Source organism: Leucoraja erinacea, chromosome 29 (genome assembly GCF_028641065.1).
Source record: "Leucoraja erinacea ecotype New England chromosome 29, Leri_hhj_1, whole genome shotgun sequence".
NCBI classification, from domain to species: Eukaryota; Metazoa; Chordata; class Chondrichthyes; order Rajiformes; family Rajidae; genus Leucoraja; species Leucoraja erinaceus.
The window spans coordinates 16,985,371-17,005,292 of record NC_073405.1 but is presented as its reverse complement, the minus strand read 5'-3'; the positions used below and the strand labels follow the sequence as shown (position 1 = coordinate 17,005,292).

The window sequence follows — 19,922 nt, the reverse complement described above, 5'->3', positions numbered from 1 at the left end:
GGAACAACTTTCCACCAATTTTAGTCTTTCAGCATTAGTCCCCACACCACCTCAACATTCACAGTGAATTCAATATCAGCTTGCAACACCCCACCCTCTTTAACTTGGAAGAGAATGGGATCTAAATTGAAATTTCACATGTTTTATAAAATTGTTCTGGCAAAGGAGGCTTTTGTTTCTGCACTTGGTGCTGGCTGATCCATCCCATCAGTCCCATCTCCTGCTCTTTCCCATTTGCCCTTCACAAGAGAAATGGAAACGATCTGCAGGGAGGGAGTCATGAGACTGAGCACCAGTACACAATGGTGGTTTGTTGACCTGCGACATTAACTCTTCCACAGATGCAGCCTGACCTGCTGTGTATTTCCAACACGTCCCTCCTTTCTTTTATGCCTCATCAACGCCTGCCATCTACCATCACTTGGGTTTTGTTTACAACAGCCAATTAACCTACCAACCTGCACTCCTTGGGATGCAGAAGAAAACTGGAGCACCCCACACATTCAGAAAGTAAAACGTAAACTCCACATCAGAGACCTGGATAGAACTAGAGTCACTGGAGCAGCAAGGCAGCAGTTCTACCAGCTACACCACTGTGCCACTAAATATACATGCAAACGCCATATCATGTTGGCGTTGATGAATCTCCAATCAATATATTCGTGGCAGAGCAGTGGTTAAAATATATTCCCCCAAGGCAGACTTGACGCTAAAATTTAGTTAATTAATAATATGGATTCAATAAAAATGAAATTGTTTCAATAATGTTGAAACCAGTGAATTATTTTATCGGGTTCACTAATGCCATTCTGGGTGTGTGGGTGCCATTGCCTAGTGTAGACCAGCCATTGTAATTGGCTCTGAATGTCCCAGCAAGTTTCCCGGCCAAATGGCGGCTCATTCAAGAACAATCGGGTTTATCTGACATAACTGGCACCTTCACCTTGTAGCTGGGGCGGACAACCTCATAACCTGGCAACTTCATAACCTAGCAACACGCTGTAGGCTCTGGGGGTGAAAGATTCATCTCATAGACGGTTGCCTTTAACCAGCAGGAAAGTCAAAGGGCCCCTTAAAATGTTAATGCATTCTTCACTTTTAGAGCTTCAATTGGGTCTGTTTTATACAGATTGATTGAAAGATACAGCATGCAAACAGGCCCTTCGGCCCACCAATTCTATGCTGACCATCAATCACATGTTCACAATAGTGTTATGTTATCCAACTTTTGCATCCTCCCTCCATACTAGAGGCATTTATTCTAATATACAGAGGCCAATTAACCTACAAACCTGTATGTCTTTGGGATGAGAGTGGAAATGTGACCACCTGGAAGAAGCCCAGGCAGGCACAGAAAGAACGTGCAAACTCCACACATACAGTACCCCAGGTCAGGATTGAACCTAGGACTCTGACTATGGGAGACAGCAGCACTACCAGCTGCACTTCCGTGCCACCCCTATTGATTTGTAAAAAGATGTAGAAATGTCCAACAATTGAGGACATAGCTATAACATGCAAGGGGGAAAACGTAATGGAGATGTGCGCGGCAGGTTTTTTTAAATACAGTGGTGGGGGCCTGGAATGCTCTGCCAGGAGTGGTGATGGAGGAGGATACAATAGTGGCATTAAAAAGTCTTTTAGATAGGCAAAAGGAACTGTAGGGAATAGTGGGATATGGATCATATAAAGGGAGATGAGATCATTTTAGCTAGGCATCTTGTTTGGCACAAACATTATGGGCCAAAGGGCCCTATCCTGAGCTGTGCTGTTCTATGTTGACACTGGACGAAAGCCAGGGGTCTGGGAAAAGTTTGAATGGTGCAACTTATTTTACCTGTGGTTACATAAACAAGCAGTCTCCAATTGACAAGTAATAACATTTATTAGATTACTGCAATTAAGGGTTATGAACTGTATTAAAATAATATTAAATGCAACTGAGTATAAAACATACAAAGAAATTGAAGCACATGCAGGAACTATTACACTGATTCTAAAAACTGTTTACAATTCTTCCAACGGGAATGTTTACATGCACTTTATTTTATCCTCATAGAGCTTAAAATTAGATAGGCAAGGCATGGCTATGCGATTATCAATAATACATTGCTTCAATAGCGTCTGGTAACTGGATTCTGATTCTCGCTGTCTCCATCCACCACGTGCAAGCATCACACCTCAGGATAAATCGCATCGGTTGCAATTCCACAGTTGTTATCCATATCCTTGGACATGTGGACATATCCTTCCATGCCCCAACTGGTTCCCCAACTAAATGGAACAAAAAACTATGCATTAATGATCTGGTTAAACAGATTGTCATACATTTTTTAAATCGGTTACATTTTAGATAATGGGCAGAGAGAGCGGAGGTCAAAAAGGTGGTGGAGATATTAACCGCTGCAGAATTGGAACTATTTAAGGTAATATGGAGACAGATTGCTTGAGTTCATGCTGGGGAGATAGTACTGTAGTTCACAGTCTTCCGCTCCCAGCTCAAGTCTATGCCCAACTTTACACGTCCAATACTTACACCATTTTGTATTTAATATACCCCCCGTTCTTCTCAACATTTACCAACCCACACCCAATTCTCGCACTCACCTACACAAGAGTCATTTACAGTAGCCAATTTGGTTCATGGGGAGAAACTGGAGCAACCAGATGACACCCACGCAATCACAGGATGAACTTGTAAACTCCAAACAGGTCAGAATTGAACCCGAGTTGCTGCTGCAGTATTAGCTGCATCACTGTGCCGCCCTTTAACTATACATGAATGGAAGGTTGCAGTGGTGTAGTACTACAGCTTGAATTTGGAGGTGTTGTTGGGCATTGAATGCACCAAAGCTGTCCTCATTGATGTACCTGTTTTTAACAATCCAATAGGGCTTCTGATTTTCAGTCCCATACCCAACGGCCAACACCTCATGATCCAGTTGGTCAGAGCTGCAGCGAGGTTCATAAAATATACCTGGAGAGGAGAAGATATTGTTACACTGGAGTGGCAACCCTTACTACAGCCATACCCTATTGTCCATGAGGCCCACCATGTTTAGCCTGATAGAACAGCCTTTGCACTCTTAATGCATCCTTTCATCCATGCGCTGGAAACAATGCAGAGAGCAGAGCACTTGGCCAGCAGCTTGGATGTCTTCCTTTGTGAAGATGATGGGGGAGAAGATTAGCAACTGATCCTTTCAAGGAGTTGATCAGGGGAAATAAATTGTTGGGAAAATGTTGGGAAGGATTGGGGGGGGGGGGGGGGGGGGTTAAACAAATGGGGAGCACCCTTTGGGAAAGCACTGGGAGTGGCTTAGAATATTATCTGCATTCTAGAAGGATGGGTGATAGGAGGGAGCTCTCAGAGAAACATCTGGGACCCACCATTGCAGCAGCACCTCCAGTGCCATACACTGGGGCTGCAGCTGGTCAACACCCACAGATTTGCTGTTGCAGACACGGGTCCAGGACCTCTAACACCTCCGGGACACTGTTGGGTTCCACTTAAGGGCTGTTCGTGCTGGGAGATAGTGCGGCTATCTAATCTCAATGAGGCTTCCTGCCCCCCCCTCCCCCCCCCCCAAGATTATTGTGACCGTTTGCCCAGAGCAGGCACTGGATCCAAGGGATAAGACAGGACTATGATACTTCAGCCAATATTGAATGGCAGAGTAGACTCATTGGGACGAATGGCCTAATTCTGCTCCATAACTTATGAAGATCCCGGGCCAGATCCACTTGAATTCCTACTGATTTTTGGACTGACTGGACAGAGGATAGTTACCTTTAAATCATTTTGGGTTTATTTACATTTGTAGTTTTCAACATGTGTTTATAGTTCTAAATAGTTAGAACTTTTTATATAGTTATTTCAATATTAACAGTTGTTAAGTGATGTTGGAGATATTTTAAACCTATCTAAATCAATGAGGCTTCTTGCCGAAGCCCCCCTCCAGCTCTGCCACCTGAACCCAACCGTTGCCCAGACCAGGCCACTGGATCCAAGGGATAAGACAGGACTATTCACTTCAGGGCCAAGCAGAGGGCCTGGCCAGCATGATCTGGCCCCTTTGGGATGGGGGTTTCAGAGTTCCCAGCAGCAGGGCAAGGTAGAGGCTGCTTTAGCAACAGCACTGAAGGAGGTTGGACCTGTGACAGAGACCTGCCGCTATATACTAAGAGAGCCCTTAACACATCTAACACATGCAGAACAATCTCTAATGTTAGATCAAACACGGCACTAGCCCGCCGGCCTCATATTTGTATTCATCTCCACTGGAAGATGCCCTGCGGTGTGCCCTGCAGCGGGACTTCCTGGCCCCTGGCTCTCACCTGATTTGTACAGCATGAACGACCTGTGCTCTGCATCGATAGAAACCGAGATCGGTCCCACTGTGGCCACTGCTGCGGCTAAATCTGTCTCCGAATTTTTCTGAATAATCCTGACACCCTTGCATGTGGCAACATTATCGTTTCTGTTGACTTTGCACTCCCCGTCCTGAAAGAAAAATAATCAGTAGCCGATGATGCACATTTGATTTCAAGCTTTTTAGGAAACAGAGTGCAAGAGGTTACTCCACCAAACCCAGCACATTCCATTGCTGCTTTTAGTTGCCTCGTGAAGATATTGATATGTTTTTCTTTCATGCCATTTAGTTCGGCCCACCTGTAGAAAGGGTGGCCCCATCTGGCCCCATCTGGTCTCACCTGTAGAAAGAGTCTACATTTCCCAAAAGGGCCACCTCAGAACCCACAGACCAGACTGGAAACAAGTTATCCTTAAACCACGAGGACTGTTTGAGAAGAAAAAGATCCCAGCGCTTCAAGGTTTTGAATTCAATGATCCTTTGTCACCATCTCATTTAGAGTTGGTGTTTCCACGTGTGTTAAATTGCTTCAGGAAGGAAATGCACTTGCAGCAAATTTGTCATTTACCTGGCACCTAAAAACCTTCCTCAACTGCAGATTTGTCAGATAACAATCTCCTCTCTTTCTGGCCAGGGGGTTACTGTTAAGTTATTTACTGGCACAATGCTGCCCTCTTCACCACTGCGTGAAATTTGATGTTTTATGGACAATCATAGGATTACTGTTTTGCAGCTCCTGGTGATCCAGGTTCAGTTCTGGTCTTGGGTGCTGTCTATGTGGAGTATGCACATTCACCCATTCCCTCCTATGATGTGCCGATTAGTAAATTAATCACATTGTAAATTGGCCCCAGTGTGTAGGTGAGTGGTAGAATCTGGGGGATCTGATTGGAATGGGAGAGTTATAAAGTGAGATTAGTAAATGGGTCAGCACAAACATGGTGGCTGAAGGGCCTATTCCAGGGCTGTATCACTTGATGACTCTATAACAATTAGCAGTTCTTCTGAGCAGTATGCTGTGTGGGTTCAACAATAAATGGTGTTCATTCCTGCAGCAGCGTGGCTTTGAAGTATTGCAGGAAGAATGCAAAGCCTGTTGATGTCAATTGCACCTTCTGTTGGTCACTCACAACCCAACTGTGTTCTGTGGCTGCTCGATTCAAAGGGGGCTTCCATGGGCAAGTTCAAGCCCAGCATTGGGAATCTAACACGGTAGGTTCTCTTTGTTATTTATTAACTGGCACATCAACATCCACACTAGGGTACCAATCCCTTGCCCCTCTCTCCAAACATCAGACCCACCTCCTCTGCTGTGCTCACCCCTCATTAACCCAACATGAGGTTCCAACCACAAGCAAACTGACGCCCCTCTTACTGCCTTTCACAACCCTGCCCAGACTCAACGTCTCCCCTCAACCACAGTCATAGGTTGCATTACTACCCATCGCTTGAATCTGAGACTCACCAACTTCTTTTCTGTCCAGGGCCCTCTCCAACCAGGTCTCTCTCTTTGGCCCACATCAGTCCCCATAACTCCTTCCCATTCCACACCACAAAGAACACCCGATTTACCCAACATCCTGTGTGCAAAGAAGGGCCCTCCCTTCATCTGGACTCGGTTCAGCCTCGGGTTTCGAACACGACTGAATTTTCTCATGTCCAAGCAAAACAGTCATGGACAAATTTACAGCAGGCAATGAAGAAAACATCTCTCAGGGCCTGAGGAAACTCTAGGCATATCAATGTTATTCACCTTCTCAATGCCTAAATACTTATTAATTGAAGCATGCATTCCAATATTTGTGGGCAGCACGGTGGCGCAGCAGTAGAGTTGCTGCCTTACAGCGCTTGCAGCGACTCCCGATTATGGATGCTTTCTGTACGGAGTTTGCACGTTCTCCCTGTGAACACACAGGTTTTCTCCAAGATCTTCGGTTTCCTCCCACACTCCAAAGACATACAGGTATGTAGGTTAATTGGCTTGGTGAAGGTATAAATTGTCCCCAGTGTCTGTAGGATAGTATTAATGTGCGGGGATCGCTAGTCGGCCTGTTTCCGCGCAGTATCTCTAAAACTAAAAACTAAAACTAAAATCCTACTCCCTTAATATGTCCACCTTGCATCTTTGTAATAAATTCTTCAAAAGTCCACATACAGCTCTCCCGATGGCCCCGAGTAACCAAATGGGAGTTGATGATCACGTGGAAGAGAAGTTGTAGGGCTACGGGGATAGGGAGTGGGAAAGATGGGTCCAGGAGTGCCGACATAATGCACTGACTGGCCACCTCCTGTGTCATAATAAGAGAGCAAGTCTAGTGGAATCAGATTGTGCAATAAAGAGGAGGAAAAGGAGTTTAGCACAACGTGAGCTAAATTTTCTGTTATTCTTTAACTACACACTGCTGGTTGCATTAGGTCAGTAAATCCCATCACCTTACACACACTTATCACTGATTGTTCATGGCATCATGCTGCACAAATAGGAGAACCACCATGTGTGATTCTTTTTACATTTGCTAACAGTCCTGCGAGATTCGTCTTTGAAGTTAAATGCAATCAGAGCAAAGTGCTCTCACACAAATCACCAATCCAACAATTTAAAGGAAGCTCATTATCACCATGGAGTAACACAAGTGATTTTTCTCTCTATTTAAGGTAGACAAAAATGCTGGAGAAACTCAGCAGGTGAGGAAGCATCTATGGAGAGAAGGAATCGGCGACGTTTTAGGTCACCTCAGCAGTAGAAAGAATTGGGATATCGTCTCTGATCACATCGTCTTTGGAAATTAAGATTAAAGGATGTTTCCATGGAACAGGTCAAATCAGAGCAGCTGTGGACAGCTCCATAGCAGTCAAAGAACACTCATGCCAAGGAAATCCTAGGCACACCATGTCCTTCACCTTCCGGCAGCTTAAATCCTTATTAATTATTTTGATTACAATAATATCATTACTAGATATTATTTTTAAATATTGTATCTAAATGTTATAATTGTGTGCATATATAGAGACCATAAAACAGAGGATCAGAATTAGGTCATTCGGCCCATCGACTCTGCTCCACCATTTAAACATGTCTGAGCTATTTTTCCCCCTCAACCCTATTATCTTGTCTTCTCCACGTAATCTTTGATACCCCTACTAATCAAGAACCTACCCATCTCCGCTTTAAAAATACCCAACGACTTACCTCCACAGCCATCTATGACAATGAATTCCACAGATTCACCACTCTCTGACTAAAGAAACTCCTCCTCATTTCCTTTTTAAAGGTACATCCATTTATTCCGAGGCTGTGCCCTCTGATCATAGATTGTCCCACTACTCGAAGCATCCTCTCTACATTCACTATCTAGGCCTATTTGTGTGTTAATGTATACATTATGAACATTATTTAATGTTGGTAAGGAAAGTAATCCCAGCTTGACTATGAGGTGAAAGTCCTCTCTGCCATTGGAAGGCCAGTCCTCATTCTCAGAAACACAAACATTGTTGGGCACCTTAAAAAGGAAAGAAAGTTACCTTTGCAGTGTAAGGATAGGATTGCTCTGAACTGATGCCTTTTTCTTTGATAAATAGAAGGGATTGCACTTTGTATCCACCATTGCAGCCATGGTTTCCCACCTCTCTGCTGCAGTCCATCAGGTACTGCTCACTGAGGGAAATGAGCTTTCCAGTTTTCTTAAACACCTGCCCCTCGAGAACACCGGTTGTACTGAAAGCCCAGCAGGAGCCACATTGTCCCTGTAAAATAAAGAATCACTTTGGGATAAAGATGCTTGCGATGCTTTGAAACCTTTGTCGAAGTCCAACAACTGGAGCTCAGGGTATCATGGAGATGAAAACACAGAGGAGACTTTGACTTGATCAGTAGGGGCATAGTATCAACTGCCAACTGCTTCATCTCATATGGTCTTCTTTCTCACCCACTCTCAACAATGATGAATATAACCATAGGGTTACTATCTTTCAGTCAACAGTCTCCAATGCTCAATGGAAAACCATGCATTCATCACTCATGTTCTTGCTGACCTATGTCATACACATACGGGGAATGCCTCCATTTTAAGACCGCCTTCCTTGCCTTTCCTCCCAGCCCCTGAGTGACATCTCTAGTCTATAACTCTGAGAGGAGTTCCCGGTTCCAATTCTTGGCCATCCTAATTTTAATCGTGCCACCAGGACAGTGCAGTGGCAGAGATTGTAGAGCTACTGCTTCACAGCTCCTAACAACCCAGGTTCAATCCTGGCCTCCTGTGCTGCCTGTGTGGAGTTTGCACGTTCTCCCTGTGACCAGGTGGGTTTCTTCCAGGTGCTCCAATTTCCTCCCACATCCCAAAGAGCTGAAGGTTTCTTCATTGTCACTGAAAATTGTCCCCAGCATAACTCTTTAGGGATGTTGATGAGAATATGGGGAGAATAAAAAAGAATTAGTGAAGTTGTTACTTAAAACTGCTTAATCACATTAGTGAATAATTAAAACGTTAAAAAATAAATCAAATTGATTATGATAAAACGGGCCATGTTCCTAGTCACCGACTGAAATCCTTGCTGAAATGTTAAATGTTTCAGATCCCATGCAGTCTGACCCTTGAAGGTTTTGAAGGGTCATTTCCTAAAGCATGCGGAGGATTCTGCCCCCAAAAACTGTCAGGAAGCCTGATTATGGGTACACTTAATTCCAAGAATTGTTCCTCCTTGGTTGCCAGTTCATCCTGAGGAACCATCCGTAACAACAGCAACATTGGGCTCCGTAAACCCTGCTATGGTTCACAGTGAACTTTACACCAGAAGTGGTTTGTACCACTGCATTCAAAATGCAATTTATTTGCAAGTCACTGTTATGCATTGAAAATGATGTCTGACTACCTAAAATGTCTCGATAAACTTGAATGGAAAACATTTTGCAATGTGTAATGGTTAGGTTTGCGACAAAGTCTTTCACCAACAATTCTTCAAATTTTCACACCTTAATAATCAATGGAGTCCTTCATCCCTTCTTACCTGATCCTTCACATGAGTAACATAGCCTTTAGGACGCCAGTCAACAAAGGATGGAAGTTCAGTGTTGGCCTGAGCTGTAAACCCTTTATAAGTCGAGTTCCCAGTTTCTTTTTTGTTGAATTTATTAAGAAGTTGTGCAAACTCCTTCATGGTCTAGAAGATGAATAAACCAGAGATCTTATTAAATCTGCTATTAATATCTGCAGAGATAGATTCAAATTGTATTACACGTGAATTTTCATAAAGACTGCATTCTGGCAAAGATAATTAGGGTTTATATGAACTAGAAACCTTCGATGAACAAGGGGATTCACTCTCCGCTAAGGTCCAGATCTGCGGCTTTCAAGAAGGAGGACAAGAAGGTGAAATATGATCTTTATAATTAGCTATTAAAGGGCAAGTTAGACCTCTCCCTTCCGCAGAAAGGAAGCCTATGATGCAAATTACAGATTTTGAAATTATGAAATACAGAGAATGATTCCACTAATGGGCATTCAAATCAATGATGCAAGCTAGGAACTCATATACCCAGGGAAGAATTTGTCATGGACTTATTTACCAGCTTAGTATGTGGAATATGCTCCTGCTCAGTGTCAGCGGGTAAACACAGATCTCTTTAAGAGATCAGTTTGAGCAGGAAGGGTTTAGAAGAAGTGTCAGTTAAGACTAGAAAAAGAGGGGTGGAAGGATCCTCAAATGGATCATGAATGCTGACACAGACCAGATGGGCCAAATGGTCTATTATCTCCTGCTAATTCTACTTCAGGTGGCTCTGTACATACCATGTCTCCAAACTGATTCATTCCCACAGTAAATGTATGTTTTCCAATTGAATGCTCTAGGTTATGTTTCGTAACGAATTTCATGCTTTTCTCCCAAATCTTTCTTCTGTCATTTTCATCATTCTGAAACATAAAACAACAAAGTTAAATTCTAATTCATTTTATCAATTAGGTTCATTTTAAGCTTTATTTTAGAGATAAAAGGTACTGAAGCAAAACTGTTCTTTGGCCACATCACAATCTACAAACAAATTATATTGTAACATTTCTTAAATCAAAATTCATATTTGGATTTCTAGTGAATGGAAAAATAACCTTAAAATATCCTCCTCCATCGAGATACATATGTGTGTGTGGAGCTACGACATTGCAACAGTTTTAAACCATGCTCCTCAGTGCAGCTGAGATTCTCATGGAGATTGGTAGGGAAATACTTCAGTTGGACAACAGAGTATTCTGCCATTAGATCAGGCAATCATTATTTACCTCTGACTAACTAAGAACACGTTGGCCAATTATAACATCTCCATAACATTAATGTTGAGGTATATTTACATATGTATCGAGTTGTACGGAGATGCTTTTGTTTGCACGCTTTGCAATCAAATGCATAAATACAATCTGCATAAATACAATCAAGGCAAACACAAGTTAATTTAAAGTTACAACATATGTTCACCAAGGAACCAAGATATAATAGTTGGGCAATTCAGGGAGGGGCAGTGAAATTCTACAACTAGATCATTAAAAAGGAGGATGTATTCATGGGTTTAATGTTAAATAAATCCACAGGGCCTAATGAGATGAATACCATTCTAATATGGTATGTTTAGTATGTTTACAGACAAGATGAAGATTACTGGGGTTGAGAGTGGTTGTCTTAGATGGTTCTGATCAGTAGATAAATTGGGCCAGGTAATGGAAGATGGAATTGAATTCTGAAGAGAGTGAGGTGATGCACTTTGGAAGAACTAATAAGGCTCGAACATACACAATGCATGAGGAAGTATTGAGGGACAGACGGACCTCGGTGTACAAGTTCAAAGATTCTTGAAAATGGCAGCACAGTTTGATATGGTGGTCAAGAAAGCATATGGGTCCTTGCTTTCATTAGCTGGGCATAAGTTCTAAAAACAGGGGTGTTGCAATACATTTATAAAACATTGGTTAGGTACAATTGCAATATTGTGTGCAGATCCAGTTTCTGGATCTGCACACAATAAAGGATGATATTGCATTGGAAAGGTGCATGTTGCCTGAGATGGAGCATTTTAATTTTAAGAGATAAGGATTATGTTTGTTTTTCTTGGAACAGAGGTAGCTGGGGCGGTTCTGACTGGGATATACAAAATTAAGGAGCAGAGAAAGGGTTGAAGATAGGAAACTTTGCCCAAATAGCAGAGGTGAAGAAAGCCAGAGAACATAAGTTTAGGGTGAGGAATAAGAGGTTGAGAGGGGATCTGAGGAAAAACCTTTTTACCCAAATGGTGGTTGGAATCTGGAACATACTGTCCGAGTGAGTAATAGAGCTAGAGAGTCTTGCATCATTTACGAAGTCAGAATAGTGGTGGCTACCAAAAGTATCAGAAGTCACCTTAGGTTCCTTTACTGCCTTATTCTACCTTATTTTGAACTATATTTCCTTTCCATGACTGACATTGGGAATAAAGTAAAACAAGCAGTTAGTTCGGCACTGATAATAATCATGCTCTGATGAGCAACCAAAGCAAAGAAGCAGCAGATTATCAGCAAACTAAACTCATTGTGGTGTTTCTGAGTCAAGAGCTTGGGCAGTAAAAGGACAACATCTTACCTTCTCATATTGCTTCTGATGGAATGATTTCCAGCTCTTCCAACCTTCATCTAATGATGAGTCAAACATAGAGTTGGAGACCTCTGCCCAAACAGAGACCATCACACAGGCCAACAGCAGAAGCAACTTCATGATGCTCAAACTGGTAGAAGAAAACCATTGGTGTGACGTTTACAGGGATGAAGTTCATAGATCACTCTGGAAAATTTATTTCAGAAGCATGGATTGGAATAATTGGATTAGCATGGGTTATTTTACTTCAACAAAATATTTTCATCGCCAAATGGGGGAAGCCTTCATCTTCTTGGACACAGCCTCCACCCTTTTCAGGATTTAGAAATTAGAGATACAGCATGGAAACAAGCCCTCTGCCCACTGAGTCCAAGCCTCACCAACAATCACCCGTACATTAGTTCTATCCTATGCACTAGGGATCATTTGCAGAAGCTAACTGACCAACAAACCTGCACATCTTTGGAATGTGGGAGGAAACTGGAACACCCAGAGGAAAGCCATGCGGTCATAGGGAGAATGTACAAATTCCGTACCGACAGCACCCATAGTCAGGAACAAACCCGGGTCTCGTGCCCTGTAAAGCAACTCTACCACTGTGCTACCCCACGTTCTCTAAACCTTTCTGCCATCTTCTCAGTGAACCTTGCTAAGGAGGCATAAATAATCCCATTGAATTCCTCAGCAACAAACACAGAAAATGATTGTCACCCCACCCCCCCAATAGGTCAGGCAGCATCTGTAGAAAGAGGAGCAGTCTATGGGACCTTCAATCTGAACCGGAAGAGAGAATTAAACAAGATCTTCTCTTTTTCCCTCATTCAGAACAGTCTTGGGTCCGAAATATTAACTGTGATTTTAGCCACCGAGGCCACCTACCATGCTTAATATTTGTAGCACGTTCTGTTCTTGTATCAGAATTCTACCATCTGCAGTTTTTTGATTTTTAATTTTGTACCAGTGTTAAAGTGAATGTGATTTTAACATCTGGGTAAAAGAGAACAGCTTGTATTTTGCTTGCAAAAATAGTACTAATTCTTAAAGAATCAGAAAGAAAATGTGGGATAGTGAGCTTACCTTCTAGTTTTTCAGACTTTGGGCTGCCGTTTCTTTAGCTGTGAATGTACCCGAGAGAGTCTAAACTGTATATATACACTCTTCCCCATCCTTCCCTTGCCAGTGATGCTGTTCTAACAAAACTGATTGGAAAGTTAAGGAGTCACTGATCTGATGAGTAACATTAGCTTCCACATGTTATGGATGAACATATTCTGCAGATGCTGCTGAATAGACAGGTTTTTTTTCCTTTCTAGTACAGAGGGCAATTACTACACTTCAAAAAGTAGCACCAAGAATCGTGCTAAGATGCTATATAAATACAGGAATCCCAGTCTTTAACCAAGCTTTGCATTGATATATAACCATTCATATCCTGTGTGTGAGCAATTTAAATATTGTACTCAGGATGTTTTTCCTCTCTATTGTTTAAAATGCCGATTGGCCCTGGAATCCCTATCCCCAGGTAAAGCAGACTTGGAATTCGCTTGTGACATTTGAGGCTTCCCATTAATCTTGTTGCCACCAGATCCTACAGTGATCCAGAGCACTCCATGTCCTCATCATCTCATCGTTGCAAGCTTTCCATGGCATTCACAAAGAAATGTACGAGCAAGTTGTCCAAGAGTGGAGATTTTAACCTGGGAGGAATGAAATTCGGGCAACTCATTCCATATACCCACCACCTGTGTGAGAACATTTTGACCCTTTAAAATTTCCCCTCTATCTTAAACCTATGCCCACCTAATTTAGTGTCCTCTGCCCTGACTACCCTCTGTTTCCCATCATTAAGCTATTTCTGTATACCCAAAGCAATCCCCGTCTTTCCAAACGCACGTTTACCTTATCTCTCAGATATGTTAGGCTTACTGGTCTAATGTTCTCAAGCTTTTCTTTGCACCCCTTCATAAATAGAGGCACAACATTAGCTACCCTCTGGTTTTCCAGCACCTCACCCATATTTACTGATAATTATACATCTCAGCCAAGATGCCTGCAATTTCATCTCTAGCTTCTCACAGTGTCCTTGAAACTACCTGATCAGGCCCAAGAGATTTATCTACCTTTATATGTTTTGGGATATTTATTATCTCCTCAACTGTAATACAGACTGTTCTCAGCATTCGTCATTAACTTTCTCAATTTTAATCTACAAGTCATTTGCCGCAGTTTGAAAAAAACAGAAATATTCATTCTTGGTTCTTGGTCCTCCAAAATATTCCAAATTAACTGGAGGTGGCGGAGAGTGGACAAGCAAAAAAGGATTATTGGAGAAGAAGAGCTACCTTAAATTTACTTGCGTTTGGTTGAGTAACTATGGCAGAGTGAAGACAATTCCATGCTTTAATTGTACGGGGGAAGAATGAATTGCTGTACACATCTGTCTTGATAGCTGGTATCTCAAATTGGAACGAATACCCTCATCTGCTCCTAATAAGTTTGGGTTTGGTGTAGGTTTGGTAACCTATGTCAAGCTGACCAGGACGTTGCCCAACTCCTGGAGATCCACACAGAGATAGATAGTTTTCTGTTGGTTTTCTCTTTCAACTTGAAGTGAGGAAATGTAAACCTATATTAAAGAACTCCTTACGAGAGTTAATTATTAGGGTGGAGAACTCAAAGTGCAAACTGATGCCTCGCTATAATTGTAGCAAGTCACACCCAACAGCTTTGATCTGGATGGATCAGGCAGGCTACCCAGAATCACAGTCCAATGTCCCTGACACACACAGCCACCAGGGCCTGATGAAGAGTGCTGATCCCATTGACACTGCACTCCCTCGAGGCCTACAATAAGGTCAAAAGACACAATGCTGCAGCTGGATCAGTGCAGGGGTCCTCGGCAGAGCAGACCTTAACAGAATGCAACGCCTGGGCTGTAGCTTTGCCTACTCTCAATGTTGCCATGAATTAAAAACGTTGTTTGAAGTCTCTTACACAATGAGACGTGTAAAACCTACTAAAATCGAAGTCAATATTTTTTAAGTAGGTGAACGTAATGACAGATTCACCCCCAATCCCAGATCTGTCAATGACTGTCTGACTAACACTGCATGCACACAAGCCTGTGAATTCCTTCAATTCAAATGGCTGAACTTTATCTATTCCTACCTATTGAAACCACCAGCAATAGTCGGCACAAGGTATTACCTTTACTGTTAATACCTTTACATGCTAATCTCAAAAGAAATAGGCATCTGATAAAAATCCAAATGGTGGATAAAATTCTACAAGTAAAGGAGCCTGCCATATGTACTCCAGTTGCTCGGGGTACACGGCTCCGGTTTTCAATACAATTTTAATAATAATTTTTATTATCTAAAATAGTCTGTGAAGCCAGTGCGATATGGAATGGCCACAAAACTGAAATCCAGCCAGCAATAGCCAGCTTCCAAAATCATTAGTAAAAACTCTGAGCCTTCATTAACTATGATGCAGTGATGCTGAGTTCAGTGTTTTCTGACATTCAAAGCTCCATTACAACTGGTCCGTGCCTTTCAGGGTGACTTCTTTTCTCCACCACAGCTGAACAAGTGAGTGTTTGTCAGCGCTCAGATATCCCGTTGGAGTCCTTCATCATCCGTGACTCCCACACTCGAAGCCTTTATTCGTGAAGCCGCAGATTACACCCATGCAGAGCCTGGCCTCAGCTTGTCCAACTGTCCTGATAAAACACGACAGGGCTGTGGTCAATCTGGAGTGCGGGTATCACATGATCCTGCTGAACAAGGTGAGACTCTAGTTATCTACTGAGATGGATTGTTGATGCTTGCCAAAGTTTACTTAAAGTGAGCATTGCTGATATGAAGTTTTTTTACCTCTGCAATGCAGAAGATTCTAATATTACAAAGTCATTTTTCTCAAATTGATCTTGAACCTAAAATAGTTTCAGAAGGAGTGTGCCTCATACCAGAAGTCTCTTCCCAGAATCAGAAATTGTGGCGCCCAATGGATACTGGCTGACTAGTAAGAGCGTTACTTGAGCAAGATGGGAATAGAGCGATGACTCTATCTAGCCAGATGATTCTTTCTTTCAGGTGGTTCACTTACTTATTTAACGATTGATGTTATGAACTAGTCTGTGTTACATTAGGGCAACAATCACACAACAGGGAGGCCAAGGATAGTAAAAAAAAAAGGACAACATTCAACACGGGTTGATTAGTACGGGTGTCAGGGTTTATGGGGAGAAGGCAGGAGAATGGGGTTAGGAGGAAGAGATAGATCAGCCATGAATGGATGGCGGAGTAGATTTGATGGGCCGAATAGACTAATTCTGCTCCTATCACTTGTGAACGTGCACTTGTGAACATATAATGCTCACCTTAGGATTGGAGTCTATCACTGACACAAGTTGGCTCCTGGGGTGGGAGATTGCAACCTTCACGTGGTCCACCCTGTTTCAACAAATGTAATCAACCTGGCATGCACAAACAGAAGATCAAACAGAACAAGTTGTCTTACAACTTCAGGCTGTGCACGCCATACGCAAGAAGAAGTTGGCTCTTAATTCCAATCTCCTCTGCTCCTCAAGAGCAAGAGAACTGGTCAATGCACGGGCATTGAGTCCCCAGTCATTGTCTTCTGTATGTTGACAAAGATGTAAACATGTCCACTTCTGTGACCACACACTGCTTTAACACGTATTACTTGTCAGGTCTTTTGTTTTCCTAAACAAGGAAAATGCTGCATAAATTGCTGATTTTCTTTTTAACACTTCACTGGTCTTATACCTGGTTGAAAAGTTTATGTGTGTACCAATCAGCGATGCTTTTAGTGCTGTCTGAACACTAACGGCCAGATGTAATAAAATCTGCATTGGAATCAATGGCTGTGGGTTAATTATTCACCACAATACACGGTACCCATTGTTCAGGGTGTAGCCAAATTATGCTGAGAAAATGAGCACAACCAACAAGGAACTACAGAGTTCCCCAAACTTTCTGATAGTAATATTCAAGCAGCAATATCGCCCTCTGTTGATACTCAGTTAAAACATTTAAAAGAAAGAAGAAAATTTAAATCAGCCGTTAATGAAAGAAGAAAGTAAAGAGCATGTTGTAAGAATTAACACATGACTGTCCAGCAGTTTATGAATTTTGTATTGTGAAATGATTGCTCTCTGTGGAAGTGACAGCCTATTGCACTTCATCTGTTTATTTATGTGTATATATATGGTCTGTGCTCTGACACACTGAACCGTTATGTATTTATGCTTACTGTTGTGCTGCAGCAAGCAAGAATTTCATTGTCCTATCTGGGAGACATGACAATAAACTCTATTGACTTGAAGTTGTCCATTAATCCATGAGCAGAATTTTAGCAATTAGTTTGTCCATTAATCCATGAGCAGAATTTTAGCAATTAGTCCATATGAAAAGCTTAGAATACAACTCTATGAACAGCAGTGACCAAATCGGGGACTGAAGCTTGTAATTTATCATTAAACATGGAGCAATCAGTGATATAAATTCCCCCCCTGGGATAAATAAAGTTTTATTGTATCGTATGACTACATTACAGGGCAGCACACTGGTGCAGCTGGTAGAGCTGCTGCCTCACTGCACTAGAGACCTATTTCGATCCTTACCTCCGGTGCTGTATGTGTGGACTTTACAAGTTCTTCCTGTGACCAGGTGAGTTTTCTCCAGGAGCCCTGGTTTCCTTCCACTTTCCAAAGATTTGTCGGTCAATTGGCCTCTGTAAATTGCCCCTAGCATGCGGGGAATGAATGTGAAAGGGGAATAATACAGAACTAGTGTGAACAAGTGATTGCTGGTCAGGATGGAATTGGTGGGCAGAACGGCGTGTTTCCATGCTGTATCTCTAAACCAAAAACCTATTCTGGCATTACAATTTTGGTGCTTTTTAGATTATGCTTCCGTTTGGACTGGTAGATTAACTAGTTCAAATGGAAAACCTGGCAAGTGAACCTACAAGTCAAGTTATTGTATTGATGGAAAGCGCATACAAGAATGCCAGAGAATGTTAATTGAACACAAGTAAATCCTATAGTCCACAGTCAAAGAGCCAAAGCAAAATCCAAGGCAATGAAAATGAGACTTCATCACATGGCCATCATCCAGGATAATGACAAATGAGACCCATTCAAAACAACCAATATTGTTTCAATAACCAACTTGCTTGTTTGATACGTCACGCAGAAAAAAATGATAGAGAAGGTCATTGGTCTCATATGAACTGACATACGACAACAGCTCATGTTCATAGCAATATGTAAGGACTAAGGCAGTGTCCAAAACATACTTGTGAGATACATTCAGTTGGTGCTATTATTACAATTGGTATCAATAAGCTTAGTCTTGTCGATTCAATAGACAATAGACAATAGGTGAAGGAGTAGGCCATTCGGCCCTTCGAGCCAGCACCGCCACTCAATGTGATCATGGCTGATCATCCCCAATCAGTACCCCGTTCCTGAACTCTATCTAACTCTCTCTGGTTCAGGGCTGGCAAGTGTTTCAGTGGGAGACGGGAGAGGAAAAAAACCCTCACATTTTGACCTCCTACAGGCGGTCACGGTGGCGCAGCGGCAGAGTTGCTGCCTCACAGCGAATGCAGTGCTGGAGACCCGGGTTCGATCCTGTCTGTACAGAGTTCATACGTTCTCCCCGTGATCTGGGTGGGTTCACTCCGAGATCCTTAGTTCCCTCCCACACTCCAAACACGTACAGGTTTGTAGGTTAATTGGCTTGGTAAATGTAAAGATTGTCCCTAGTGGGTGTAGGATAGTGTTAATGTGCGAGGATCGCTGGTCGGTGCTGAAGGGCCTGTTTCCACGCTGAATCTCTAAACTGAATTAAACTAAACTAAACTGCAAACCAAAGCCCAAAACAAGCAACAAACATAATAAAACAGAAAGGAAAGACGAATCTGGCAGCTCATTCAGAGAGTGAAGGCCATAAGAAGCAATAACAACAAACAGGCAGAGTTTTGAATAAAAGTGTTGATTAGCAACAAGTGCATTGCTGTGAAGATTAATCTCGGCACAAAATGTACCAGAATAAGTCAAAATCACTCCAGCAAGAAAAGCGGACTACTTCACATTTTTTAACCATTCACTTACCCTGCCTGACTCCCACTGAATGCTCTCTGCATCCTCCTTAAAACTCACACCGCCACCAGTTTTGTGTCGCTGCAGACTTGGATGTGTTACATTGGAAGCTTCACCACATAATTGATATTATTGGTAAACAGCTGAAACACTTAAACAGATCTATGCAACACCCCACCCACTAGGCACAACCCCTCAAGCTGAGAACTGGTCCATCAGTTCCAACTCACTATTTTCTATCCATTAACCAATCCTCACGCAGTGCCAATATGTTACCCCAAACCTCACATGATCTATTTGTGCCCAATAATCTCCCATGTGGCACCTTGTGGAAGACCATCGGAAAGTCGGAAAGCACCACTCAGCCCCATGGGTTTAAGAAACTGAAGAATATCCCAAAAGCTGGTGCCAATTTGGTGAAAGAGGCTGGGTTTTGATGAATTAGACAAATATGACCACGACTGCAAGGCGGAGGATCAACCAATGAAGATCCATTAGACTTTGAGCAACCGAGATTGGTGTTTGGGGCCAAGATGCTCAGCTATGTCTTCAATTAAACCAGATGTCCAGAGGAAATGTTGATGATGAGTGAGGCTCCATTGTCCTGTTTATCCCTCGTAAAATATCTGTTGGCGAAGACAATAAAAAACGCAACGTCGAGAATCTTGGAAGAGCTGGGCCACAATGCCGGTATCTTTTGTAGATCACTCACCGCTAGAATATTGGCCTTTTGAATTTCCCTTTAGATCTCTCAGGTTATCAGAGTTGTAATTTAAGGTAGACGTAATCCTAAAGTCACAACCTCC

The 19,922-nt window shown here is 42.4% G+C and overlaps 1 protein-coding gene across 2 annotated transcripts; it reads right to left on the bottom strand.

Annotated features, from left to right (window-relative positions):
* Positions 1-1,879: 1,879 nt before the first annotated feature.
* LOC129711257 (procathepsin L-like) lies at positions 1,880-15,236 on the bottom strand. 2 transcript variants are annotated; one of them, XM_055658782.1, is made up of 8 exons: positions 13,062-15,236; positions 11,973-12,114; positions 10,160-10,282; positions 9,378-9,530; positions 7,896-8,117; positions 4,339-4,504; positions 2,872-2,977; positions 1,880-2,274 (listed from the first exon to the last, which is right to left on the bottom strand). In XM_055658782.1, the coding sequence occupies exons 2-8, from the start codon at positions 12,102-12,104 to the stop codon at positions 2,175-2,177; spliced, it is 1,002 nt and encodes a 333-aa protein (XP_055514757.1). In that variant the 5' UTR covers positions 12,105-12,114; positions 13,062-15,236; the 3' UTR covers positions 1,880-2,174. The 2 variants fall into 2 exon arrangements, with proteins under 2 accessions (XP_055514757.1, XP_055514756.1); XM_055658781.1 differs by having other exon boundaries at positions 11,973-12,170; positions 13,062-15,235.
* Between the last annotated feature and the right edge of the window lie 4,686 nt (positions 15,237-19,922).

What these genes read in the sequence shown, in the direction of transcription:
- LOC129711257 (XM_055658782.1), bottom strand. Translation starts at nt 12,104, where the DNA reads ATGAAGTTGCTTCTGCTGTTGGCCTGTGTGATGGTCTCTGTTTGGGCA. An exon ending in TGAATCAGTTTGGAGACATG is followed by an intron (nt 9,531 to 10,159) that starts GTATGTACAGAG and finishes TTCATCTTCTAG; the next exon opens with ACCATGAAGGAGTTTGCACA. An exon ending in GTTCATGCTGTACAAATCAG is followed by an intron (nt 2,978 to 4,338) that starts GTGAGAGCCAGG and finishes TCTCCTCTCCAG; the next exon opens with GTATATTTTATGAACCTCGC.